The sequence below is a fragment of the Leiobunum rupestre genome, chromosome 1 (assembly GCF_980474605.1).
Source record: "Leiobunum rupestre chromosome 1, qqLeiRupe1.1.hap1, whole genome shotgun sequence".
NCBI lineage: Eukaryota > Metazoa > Arthropoda > Arachnida > Opiliones > Sclerosomatidae > Leiobunum > Leiobunum rupestre.
Genome location: NC_143384.1, coordinates 59,726,882 through 59,740,137, shown reverse-complemented (window position 1 = coordinate 59,740,137; position 13,256 = coordinate 59,726,882). Strand labels below are relative to the sequence as shown.

The 13,256-nt window shown below is 35.8% G+C and overlaps 2 protein-coding genes across 2 annotated transcripts; one reads left to right on the top strand and one right to left on the bottom strand.

The window, feature by feature from the left end:
* Positions 1-219: 219 nt before the first annotated feature.
* On the bottom strand, positions 220-2,450 carry LOC149963401 (uncharacterized). The gene is made up of 2 exons (XM_090170611.1): positions 2,399-2,450; positions 220-736 (listed from the first exon to the last, which is right to left on the bottom strand). The coding sequence occupies exon 2, from the start codon at positions 701-703 to the stop codon at positions 269-271; it is 435 nt and encodes a 144-aa protein (XP_090026737.1). The 5' UTR covers positions 704-736; positions 2,399-2,450; the 3' UTR covers positions 220-268.
* Positions 2,451-11,128: 8,678 nt separating this feature from the next.
* LOC149963400 (uncharacterized) lies at positions 11,129-11,527 on the top strand. Its single transcript, XM_090166843.1, has one exon. The coding sequence runs from the start codon at positions 11,129-11,131 to the stop codon at positions 11,525-11,527; it is 399 nt and encodes a 132-aa protein (XP_090022969.1).
* Positions 11,528-13,256: the final 1,729 nt, after the last annotated feature.

The following is a 13,256-nucleotide window of genomic DNA, read 5'->3' as shown; positions in this document are numbered from 1 at the left end:
TCCCAAATAACACATTGCGAACCCGGGCAGTGACAACTACGACTGACCAATATTTTGTTACACGTTAGTAATGAAGAAAAAAAAATATTTACCTTAAAAATGTATAATCTGAACTTAAAACATAAATGAGATACACAAGATTTATTTTTAAAACTAATAAATGATGAAAAAATAATAAACGGTTATTAAACTTTAACACAATAACAAATCTTTTACGTTAACTGTATTTAATGGCATAATTATATCTGGAAGAGGTTAACCGAACAAATTAGGAATGAAAAATCAGTTGGCAATACACGGTGAGATTCCCCATCGGCAGAAGCGAATCATTCAACGACGTCCTCTGGATGAATTCCGAGTAGCCGTAGATGTGAGTTGCCAGATCCTCCATGCTGACGGTGATGGGGGGCTTGGCGAACTTCCGGTTTCGCTGGGTCAAGATGCCCAGTCGGATCTCCACTAGGAGGCGCTTCTCGCGCTCGGCCTCGAAGTGATCCGTTTCGCACAGAAGGTACAGGGACACTATGCCCTGGGTCTCTTCCACATCGCCGTTGGGGTACACCACCAGCCGGAAAGTCTTCTCGCGAACAGAAAACGGTTTGCTTTTGAAGAATTTCCCATTCGGTACTGGATGCGACAAAAATCTTTCGACGGTCCATTGTTGCATAGGTTCGTTGCTGTTCTCCGATGAAACGGGAAACATTTCGGTTGAAAATGAAGAAGACGACCTCTAGGCGTTGCGAATGAATCTAGTCAAAGACGGCCACGTTGTTAAAGGGATTTGAAGAAATCATACGATTATGAGCTAATGATTTTATAATAAATAGACAGAATTCTTCATTGTTAATAAAACAGCTAGAAAAAGGTCGAAAGTCACATTTTTACCCCAGTTGTTTATCTAAGCAAACACGGATTTACATTACTTTGCTGTAAAATAAACTTTAAAGTTTAAAATGTGGCGATTTTGGATTATTATCTTTAAGAGGCTTATCCGTTTTTCAAAATTGCTTCGAATTAATTTAAGAACAAAAAGATAATCGGCTCGATGATAGTCACCTGTCTTATGGAAAAGCCTCTGTTATTAGGGGGGCCGTATATCTATTAAGATTTTTAAAAACTTGTATTGTTAGTGGAAAGCGTGGTGCCATCTATTAGCCAAAATTCAAAATAGCCAAATGATAACGTCGTCAGAGAGAGTCTTGAGAGCAATTCTCTACCTGAGAGCAAGAGTCAAGTAAGTCGCGATACGTGACTTTTGAAAGAAATTCAAAATAAGAATCCTTGATTATTTTTTAATTAAGGTGATTCAGTTCATAATTTTCAATATATATATTAAATTTCTTTTAATCAATTTTCATTATTAGATTATCATTGTTATTATTCTACATTTTGAACTTAAAACGTGTTTTCCTCAAATACGGCTTTTTAGACTTGCTTGACTTTTGCTCTAAGGTAGCGACTGAATGTAGAGTATTATAGTTATAAAACGTATACTCTGTTTAGTGGGCTTAAACCAAAATTACATATTTAAAGTTAAAAATAGTGAAAAATTACTGTATTTTATGTTATTGACCAATTTACAAACGATTCCATTAACGCGAGGGGTACGTGAAAGTATCACCTTTTGGGTCAAAATGTAGCTTAACTATCTTGTTTTGATGTCGTCGATAGCGAAATCTGTTGAAAAAAAACCACCTGACTTTAAAGGGAATATAACCTCAGGTTTTTTGGTGTGGAACACCAACACTTCGACCATTTCCCGCTCCCTCCTATGGCTTCAGATATTTTTGGCGCTGGTTAGTGATTTCCCGCCTAAATTGTTAACAGAAAAAACATTAAAAAAGACTTTAGGTTATATTCCATTTAAGTCAACTATTTTTTGGCGCGATCGGATATTCGATAAAGATAATTTCGTAAGGTTAATGTAAATGGTAATTTTGGCTAATTAAATTTAGCAAAAGAGAGGTTGGCTAGGGCCCCCTTTCAATTCTTGGGTCAGAATTGATGAATCTCTTTTCCTACATGGGGGAAAAATCCCCGGTTAGCAGTAACAACCCCCGTCCCCACAAGAGATTTAACCAGAAATGTCAGTGTACAATTAAGACAACCCGTACTTGACTTCTGACACTATTGTTCATATCGCCGTTACTTGATCATTTTTCCCAAGGTATCGGTGGAAATGTGAATCACAATTTGATGGAAATATTTCCGTTGAAATTTCTTACCAAAATTCTTTAGCCGCCTGCGTTGAACAGCCAATTTAGCGAGAATATTTTACTCTCAACTTCTATTTACTGATACAAAATGTATCCATTCAATTAAACTCATCTTTTGAAAAATAGCGAAAAAAAATTCACGAAAACCAACTTACCGTTGGGAGTAATTAGTGTCGGGGAAGCCAGTCGAAGGGCTGATACAATACTACTTCTTCACGAATTTAAACGAACTGCTTTTGCGATGATTCGTGGGTAACATTTTGGACCAGACGATTACTGTGCGCGCTTGGCGTCTAGTACAAAGTTCATGGAACAATTCGGCGAGAAAAAACAAACAAACGGGGAACTCCCGGAGCCCCAGTGCGAGTCAAGAACGCAAAATTCTTTTTTTTAACGCAATCTCGCTAGTCTTCTACCAGAAGTTCATTACGATAAACGTATTCCACTACCAACGGTGTCTATGGGATACTAGTCTGCCGATGACAGACGTCATCTTTAAAAATTTAAAATATAGGAATTTGGGGCGCGCGAATTAAATGGGAAACCAAATGGTGGTTCTATAACCATAGTTGGTTTGTTTTATTTACATTTATATAAAATTTAGCGGTCCACAGTGTAATGCGGATTTGTTAACTTTTATATTTACATTAACTTTCACTGGCCACATTTCGTTTCCCAATTTAGTTTATCTTTTGCACGATAGGTAGCGCCAATAACAATTTGGCTGTAGAGCAATTTCCAAAATATTTAAAAATCTATAATTTACCTAATGATACAAGTTAAAGTAATTTTTGGAAGTTAACTTTTTTAAGTTTTTTCTATAAAATCACTTGGCATTTTGAAGAAATAGCTTTTATTGGGTTTTATATTTGTGAGATAACGGTTTTTTTATTTTTAAAAACAGGGACTAAAACATTTTGGTTAATTAATTTTTAGTGGTGTCGCCACAGTGTTTCAAAGAGCCCAAATTTTAGCAAAAATTAAAAAATGGTCCTTTGAAAATAATGTTTACATTTTTGTCATAAGGAAATTAAGGATAGTGACGCCACACCAAAAGTTTTTAGCTGCGACCTCTACCGGTGAATTTACTTTCCATGAAAGAGCACACGGCTTTCGTCGGAAAAAGTTTCATAGTTATACGTTATATCCAACAATTGTTACAACTTCTTTGAGGGTTGAAAAAAGCCATTTTCGAGCATGTTACCACGCGATTTAGAGAGACTCATCTGGATAACTATTATTTTTCCAACGTTTATATATTATCGAAAAGCTAGGCTAAAACTACCATATTTGGCTAGAAATTGTATTAGCCGGCAATGAAAGGAATCTATACTATATTATAAGGAGCGCTTGGTACGTTCGTCGTACGTCCCAGCTTTCAGGAATGTGTGGTTAGTCTGTCCTGAAGCCAAAGGCGGGGCGGGGTCTTTCCGATTTGAAAGTCCCGTGGCCTTCTCGGCGTCCGTACGGTCCGTTAGTTCCGTGGCCTTTATGCATCAGCCATTGGATAGAGGGGGTTTGACGGGGTACAGGGGGGTTTGGTTACTTTGGTTGGACTGCGAGTTTGAGTTATTTTTGCGGGGAAAAGGGTACCACTGTAATTCTCGCATTGGAAAAGGGGAGGAGGGTACCACGGTAATTATCACATGGGAAAAGCGGAGAGGGGGTACCACGGTAATTATCACATGGGCAAAAGGGGGAGGAAGGGCCTTACTGGGGTGGTTCTACTATGGGGAAAAGGGTACCACGGTAATTATCACAAGGAGAAAAGGGGGAGGTGGGTACCACGGTAATTATCACATGGGAAAAAGGGGGAAGTGGGTACGACGGTAATTATTACATGAGAAAAACGGGGAGTACCCCGTTAATTATCTAACATGTTATAAATTTGTCTTTATTAATAAATATTGGTTTTTGTTCGAAAGGTTTTAAAACAAGTGTCGGCTCGACGTGAAGTAACCCTTTTTTCAATGGATGTCGCTAGCGTCGAAATCAGAAAGCTGTACTTATAGGTACCCCTCGCGTTCATTGGATCGTTTGTAAATTGATAAATATCATAAGTTTCAGTAATTTTAAACATTCATTTTAACACGGGATATATAATTTAGGTTAAAATCATCTAAATTATGTTTAAGTTGTCTAATTTTAATACTCTACAATAGCTCTTTGACGACGTTATCATTTGCCTATTTTGAGTTTTAGTTTCTTTGCCAATAATAGATGGCACCATGCTCTCCACTAAAAACTCTTTTTTATAAAAATCTTAGAGATTCATCTCCATCTCTAACAACAGGGTCATTTTCACAGGTGGCAATGATAGAAACGAAGGTTGCTATTATACAAGGGTTTGTACACAGATTACAATCACTTTAGTAAGCTTCAAGTTTGTACACCTTTTACGGGGAGTTATCAGCCCCTCGCTATTTTTTCTGAGAATTAAATCTTGTTTATGTACTCTAGCGATTACTGGAACAAATTAGCTTAAGTTCATATTGTTTCTAATATAATTATGTGTGGAAATTAATTTGATCAAGTGGTAACACTAACTGGCGCAACGGTAGGATTATTCTGCTACAATTATTTCTAGCCAAATTTTCGCTAGGAAATTAGTTATTAATTTTTAAATTTTCAAACGCAATTTTCTCCAAAGGTTGCGAAGGGAAACTTGAAAAATGTATTAAATAATCTAATTGTAACGTTTACTAATCAAAAAATTATAGTTATCTACACGCGTATCTCGAAATAAATCGCGTGTTAACATGCTTCAAAATGACTTTTTCCAACCCTTACACTAGTTTTAACTATTGTTTGAAATAACATATGACTGTGAATTCTTTTCCACGTTCTAAATTATTTCTGGGAAGGTAATTTCGCCGCTAGAGTTCGCAGCTAAAAACTTTTAGTTCTACGTCACTCTCCATTATTTCCTTATTACAAAAATGTAAATATTATTTGTAACGGACCATTCTTTAGGTGCCAAAAAGTAATTTTTTTTAAAAAAGTCAAAATCGCGTGATTATAAATAATATTGGACTGTGATTTCCAAGCAGTGATTACCAAATAAATTTCAAAACATAATCGATACAATAAACCATAAGGTATTCATTGATATTAATCATATTTTATATTTATACAACAATAAGCCGATCGCAACCTGTCAGGGCGACTAGTGCTTGACTGCTAAAAACTTGGCGCCATCTGGAAACAAATAAAGTTAGTTACCTAACACAAAAGCTTCAAAAAGCTTTGAATATTTAAAATAGTTAAACACTTAAGTTTATTTATTATTTACAAAAAACTATTTCAATTTTATATACAAATATATAACTTCATAAAGAGCAGTTTTGGTAAAAGTTAATTAGTAAACGAGGAAAAAGAGATGTGACATACATTTTAGAAAAGTATATCTTACATATTAAATTTTTTAGGTCCAAGTAATGTAGCGACTTTTAATGTCTTTAATTCAGGTGGCTAGCCAGGAACCAATAAGAAGGAGTGTGGTGGAAAGCCCTTCATGCCTCGCGAGCCCACAGCTCCCTACACTCACTATTACCATAAGTTGATAATACATCATACTCTCATGCCTAATCAAGTTTTTAAATATCAATATTAGCACGTATCTTTACATTCGTAGAGTTAGCTTAAAACCTCACCAAGGATTGAAATTTCTCGATGCAACTATTAAATTAAGTCGGAATTGGCGAAAGCCAACCAAAAACATTTTATAATCCAATATAACTTAATTTAAGATATATATGTAGATTTTCCGGCGAAAATTTCCGAAAAGGGGGAAGATTACAGTGGCCATTGTCTACTTTCACGCTATTTCAAGCTGAACTATTTTAATTTTGTATTTGAACTTATAAAATTAATATATCAGTGTAAAACAGCCTCTTGTTTAGTGACTAAAATAATTTTTACGATTCTAAATATAAAAGTAACTAAGTTATTACGTTTTAATTCGGACTCCCGGAGCTAAACAAGTTGGGCAAGCGCCCAAACTACCCTTTAGTTAGGACCTTATATCTCGTTAACTATTAATATTAGAATTATTAAAATTATTTTAAGCACTAGAGGAAGGTTCAGCCTAATAAGAAAAATATAATTCAATTATGTAATTGTTAAAACAGAAACGTTCAGCTTGAACGAAAAATAGGCTTTTACTCTATTCTTCCCCCTTAATGGATAAGAAAAATGTTACAGCGAATCAAAATCTTTCATGAGTAAAATCAAAGAAAACCAATGGCGGATACATATGGGGGGCGAGGGTGTGCCATTCCTTTACGCTTAAGCTTTGCATGTGGCACTCCCCCCTTGAGTTTTTCTGTATCCGCCACTGAAGAAAACAGATAGCAGACTTATTCATCTAGCAGGGCTGCTGTTAAAGGAATTCATGGCTTTATGAAAAAAGGTCTTTGACGAATAACTAGAATGAGGATAGAAGCCAGAAGTATTGTGAGCATTGTGTCTGCAGTTTCATTGACTAACTCCTAGAATGAAAAACATCTTCGAAGGTTTCCTCTTCTTCCTTATACAAAAATTCCGTCCTTTCCTCATTATGTTTCACAACAAAAGAATTAGGAAGAGTTGTTTGTCACAACATATGACCAAGAACTAAAATATTTGTGTTTTTTTTAAAACCCCAGGAAGTATAGTGGCAAATGTTTACATGATTAATTTTATGGACAAGAACGCGTTTTCTTGTCTAGAGCCCTGATGCCGGCTCTCCCATGTTGATTGAACAGGGGGAAGGCAAAAAGGGGGAAGCGGTCTATCTTGCTCACGGCTGCCGGTTGCCATGGTTATAATAGTTCCCACCGAAAGCTTGAAACTCTTGTGGGCGCTATTTTCCGGCTAGTTTATTAAATAGTTGTAATTAAGGCATAATGGTCTTCATGTTTTGTTTCTGGGTTTAGTATATGAAATTAAATGAAGGTAATTAGTAAACAATAATGGTGAAATATTGTGTGTACCGTAACAGTAAGAATCGTGAAAAAACCGATATTAATAAGAAATGTGCCACGCAAACTTCAAATTCTGGAACAATTAATTTTTTCTTTGTCCCCAAACCCACCACAGAATATGATAAATGTGTGAGATGGTTACAGACATTTTACAGGGTTGAATTTAAAACAGTTAATGTGAAAAAACATCACTACGTTTTCGCCCATAATTGTTTGGGTTTCCATGAGGAAAACGTCTCCAACATGCCCAATATAGCGGTCTGATAACTTCGGTTTATTTACAATCCGGACCCTATATCTGACAAAGAAGGATGTTTGGAGTTTGATGACCCTGCACAGATGGGTGAATCATGTAATTTATTATTTATTCAATTTGTTATTCTGATATCTGTTATCTATAATTGTTGTATCATCAACATCAGTTGTAGGTAATTCAAGCGCAATTATTGGGGATTCTAAATTTAAAGAGACAGCACGTTGATTAACTTTAAGCAAACCAGCTCTAAAGAAAGTGATATATTTGTATATAAAATTGAAATTGATTTTTTTAAATAATATATAAACTTAAAGGTGTTTCACTTTAATATGCTTTATTGAAATATTTCTGTATTTTAATTATTCAAAGCTTGTTTAAGCTTTTGTGTGCGGTAAATTTTTTTTGGAACTTTCTATATTTGTTTCCAAACTTCCATTAGCAGACGTATGCTATTTAATAGTTTAATCTTGAAGCTAGAGATGGCGCCACATTTCAGTAGTCAATTAGGACTATTAGCATATGTAACATAATTACTCATAAGTATGCCACTAGCTCTATTTCTTCACTAACGGTTTTTTTCACAGATATTGCGTCATCCGTACCCTACGTAATATTTGACGTCATATTTGATGTAATATTTGACGTCATCGAATCTGAAATCCCGATTATGCCGTCGCTCAATTAGCTCTACGTTTCATAAACCGACGGCCATTATTTTAGTAAACAAACCGGTTTGAACAACAACGGCTTAGGAGCTAAAATGAACTACAATATACTGTCAAGTGCTTTTAATGCAATAAATAAAGTTTTCGGAGACTCAGGTTCTAAAATAAATTTGCATTGTCAAATAATAGAAGCAGGTTTATTGAAAAAATAGTTGAAATTCAGTTTGAGCTTTTTTGGGGCATCTACAAGGCTGAAGTTTTGGCAGATTCTTTTGAGCCTAGGCCTAAATCTTCTAGGCTTGATATAGGTTTTAATAACGCTGGTGGAATATCCCACTTCGACTACTTGTTCCATTTTCGGAAAGTGATTTCTGAACTGAACCGTATTGGTCATTTTCCCCATGGATTAAAATTAATCCATATTTTCCACAACCTTTTCTTTTTCGAAACTACTCATTATTTCTCTACTCTATTATTTCACCCATGACAAAAATCAGTCTTTCAATTATTTAACTTCATCCGCACAAACCTAGCTAGTTTATAAATTTCAATAAAGCTACATTGGGCTGACTAAAATTCCGACGCAAAAAATTCCTTCTCAATTTAGAGGTTTTCCTATGGCTTAAATAAATATCTTAGTAGCCAATAGTGTGATTCCAAAATTACTAGGATGAATAAAAAGGTTAAAATATAACGTAGTCCACCTTTTCACTGGTTCGTGGTGAAACAAACCGTTAGTGAAGATTTTTGAATTTAATAAAGGTATAGTGGTAAAGTTATGAGTAATTATGTTACATATGATATTAGCCATAACACGATGGAATCGGCTTATTGTTGTGTAAATAAAAAATATTGTTTATTTCAATGAATAACTTAGCGTTTATGGTTTTGATTACGTATCGGAATTTATTTTGTAAACATTTCTTGGAAATCACAATCGAAATTTATTATTAAACATACGATTTTGGCTATTAAAAAACGTTCTTTTTGCAGAGCTCCGGGTTGGTGACACTCGTCACTACGACATCACCGAATATAAATTAACCTAAATGTTTTAGTCCCTGTTTAAAAAAAACTGCTATCTCACAAACATAAAACCGTAAAAAAAGCTATTTCTTCAAAATGCCACGTTATTTTATGAAAAAACCTATTTTAAATTTACTTACAAAATTTCTTTTAACGGTGTATCATTTGGTAGAATCAGAAATGCATCACGAGAGTAGTATTCAATTGCGTTTTCGTTGTAGACTACTTAGACTAATGCAGATGCGCTATAATGTGAATTATAGATTTTTTAATTGCTCGACAGCTAAATTGTTATTGGCGCTACCTTTTGTGCAAAAAACTAAGTTTGGAAACGAATGGTGGCCAGTGAAAATTTAAGAAAATATATAAACGAACAAATCTTCATTACACTGCGGACTGCTCAATTTTATATAACTTTAAATAAAACGAACCAACAATGGTTATAAAACCACCATTTTTTCCCCATTTGATTAACGCGCCCCTAATTCCTATATTTTAAATTTTTATCGATGACGTCGGTCGTCGGCAGACTTGTATCCCATAGACACCGTTCGTAGTGGAATACCTTTGTCGTTATGAACTTCTGATAGAATACTAGCGAGATTGCGATAAAAAATTGGATTTTTCGCTCTTGACTTGCACTGGCACTCCAGGAGTTCCGTGGACTTTGTGCTAGACGCCAACCCCGCATATCGTATGGTCCAAATTATTATCCACGAATTATCACAAAGGCAGTTCGTTAAAATTCGTGAAGAAGTGGTATTGTATCAGCCCTTCGACTGGCTTCCCCGACACTGATTGCTCCTAACGGTAAGTTGGTTTTTGCGAATACACAGTTTTTTTTTTGCTAAAGATGGGTTTATTAGATTGTAGACAATTTGTGTCCGTAAATGGAAGTTGAGAGTAAAAATTTATCGCTATTGGCAGTTCAACGCTAGCGGCTGAACAATCTTGGTAAGGAACTTTAGCCTAATTATTTCCTTCAAATTGTGATTCACATTTCCACCGATACCTTGGAAAAAATGACCAAGTAACGGCGATATGAACAATAGTGTCAGAAGTCAGTACGGGTTGTCTTAATTGTACACGGACATTTCTGGTTAAATCTCTTGTGGGGACGGGGGTTGTTACTGCTAACCGTGGATTGCTTCCCATGGAGCAAAAAAGATTCATCAATTCTGACCCAAGAATTAAGACGGGGCCCCAGCCAACCTCTCTTTTGTCAAAATTAATTATCTTAAATTACCATTTACACTTACTTAACGAAATTATCACAGATCTCTTAATCCAATATCCGATCGCGGAAAAAATAGTTGGCTTAAAGCTAGTGTCGGCTCGACGTCCCGTAGCTCGTTTTTCAAACCAGATAGTTTAGCTACATTTTGACCCAAAAGGTGATACTTACACCTTTGGTAATTGGTAAATAACAAAAATTACCGTAATATAAACTATTTTTCACATTGTATATATAATTTTGGTTTAAGTCAGCTAAACAGATTGTCAAAATATAATACTCTACGACGTTATCATTTGGCTATTTTGAATTTTAGCTTCCAATTCCAATAATAAATGACACCAGGCTTTTGACTAAAACGCCTAGTTTTAAAACTCTGATAGATTCATGGCTATCTCTAATTACAGGGGCCTTTTCATAATACATGTCGCAATGGCAAAAATTAATTCGAAGCAATTTTGATAAATGGATAAAGGTTAAAATCCTAAATCACCACATTTTAAACTTTAAGGTTTATTTGACAGCAGAGTAATGTAAATCTGTGTTTGCTTGGGGTAAAAATGTGACTTTTGACCTTTTTCTAGCTGTTTTATTAACAACGAAGAATGTTGTCTATTTATTATAAAATCCTTAACTCATAATCGTATGATTTCTTCAAATCCCTTTAACAACGTGGCCGTCTTTGACTAGATTCATTCGCAACGCCTAGAGGTAGTCTTCTTCATTTTCAAATGTTTCCCTGTACATCGGAGAACAGCAACGAACCTATGCAACAATGGACTGTCGAAAGATTTTTGTCTCATCCGGTACCGAATGGGAAATTCTTCAAAAGCAAACCGTTTTTCGTTGGCGGGAGGACTTTCCGGCTGGTGGTGTACCCCAACGGCGACGTGGAAGAGACCCAGGGCATAGTGTCCCTGTACCTTCTGTGCGAAACGGACCACTTCGAAGCTGAGCGCGAGAAGCGCCTCCTAGTGGAGATCCGACTGGGCATCTTGACCCAGCGAAACCGGAAATTCGCCAAGCCTCCCATCACCGTCAGCATGGAGGATCTGGCCACGCACATCTACGGCTACTCGGAATTCATCCAGAGGACGTCGTTGAATGATTCGCTTCTGCCGATGGGGAATCTCACCGTGTATTGCCAACTGATTTTTCATTCCTAATTTGTCCGGTTAACCTCTTCTAGATATAATTATGCCATTAAATATAGTTAATGTGAGATTTTTCTTGTGCTCTATTGAATTAACAGTTTATTAATATTTCATCATTTATATAAATGTTTAGCTCTCTTTAATTAGTTTTAAAAATAAATCTTCTGTATTTCATTTATGTTTTTAGTTCAGATTATACATTTTTAAGGGAAATTTTTTCATTTCTTCTTTATTAACGTGTAACATACCATTGGGACATGGACCTAGGGTTAGTCGTAGTTGTTTCTACCCGGGCACGCGATGTATTATTCAGGACCCAAGAAATGGTCGTCAGCTAAATTTAATAAAAGCTTAAGCGACCCAGTTAAAATGACTTAATAATAATAATAATAATAATAATCAGCCAAGCTAATACCCAAGACACCACCTTAGGCCTAAGTCATCGAGCGACTTTTAAAGCCATTAGTTTAGGTGGCCGGGTTACAATGCGTAGGAGGATGGTGGCAGGCCCTTGATTGGAAATTCTATATTGCGTCACTGTTTTGAAGGCAGTAATGTCTCAAAAGTATAATAAAACAAAGTGTATTCATATTATGTATACGAATACTTATTCCTAACAAACTATTATATAAACATAAAGTTATCAATGTAAATAGATAAAGTTACCTCTTGTATGCACGGTATATTAATTTAGTCGCCCAAAGCTTAGTTAAAATATGACAATTAAAATCTCGCTCTGTCAGGGGCAGATAACGAAATATTAAACTATCGATTGTGTAAGTTCAATATTAAGTAGTGGCAGTATGTGACGCTATATCCGGTATTTGAGTCAAAATATACGCTAAATGCCTGAGCGCACCGTCATTTTTGACGGATCATGATTTTTTGGTCATTTTGGATTTTTATTGAATAGCCTCCCTTGTTCTAGTCCATCATTTTATTCATTAGAAGAAAGATTTTCGTTAGAGTAAAACTTTTCTATTCCACCTTATTCGCTATCGGCGGACGTTAGGCTTCGCACGAGACAATGAGGGAGATTAACGGGAAAACAACTCATCCGTCTGCTATAACTCCGGAAGTTGGGGAAATTAAAAGATGACGACACTAAAAGCGTTTTCCGTTTGACTGCCCTCGAGCGCTCTAGATCGCTCTGATCAACATTTTATGTTCCATTTGTGTGCTCGGATCTGCTCCGATCAAGTTTCACGTATTCCATTTCCCGCTCTCGGGTGCTCCGAGATCGCCGAAAGCCAATCTGCCGATTTCGAAAGATCAACGGATCGAGATCGAGATGGAGCAAATTGATTGTTGCGTTTTCCTTTTAGATTTTTTGGCAAAATGGCAGACCAAGATGCGAAAATTCAAATTACTAGCAGACGAGAAACAACAAAGCGCGGGAATATGATAATGGAATGTTCTATTTGCGGTTTTACTCTAGTCAATTGGGACGAGATCTATATGACATCAGAGGACTTGAAAACTGTTGGTTTAATAAACGACAGTTGTATTTACTATTTGAAGGTTTATTATTATCTTTTTAAATACCTCTAGCATTTGACTATTAATTTTCTCTTGAAAATAACATAATAAATTGAAAATACGCAATAACAAACAAGTTTCCCCAATTTACGGAGTTTTTGCAGACGACATGCGTTTTTCCCCGTTACTCTTCCCCATCGTCTCGCGCTAAGCCAAAATACCGACGATAGGGAATACGGTGGAAGATAACAGAACTATATAA

Coding starts and splice junctions, on each gene's coding strand:
- LOC149963401 (XM_090170611.1), bottom strand. CDS start 703: ATGTTTCCCGTTTCATCGGAGAACAGCAACGAACCTATGCAACAATGG.
- LOC149963400 (XM_090166843.1), top strand. CDS start 11,129: ATGCAACAATGGACTGTCGAAAGATTTTTGTCTCATCCGGTACCGAAT.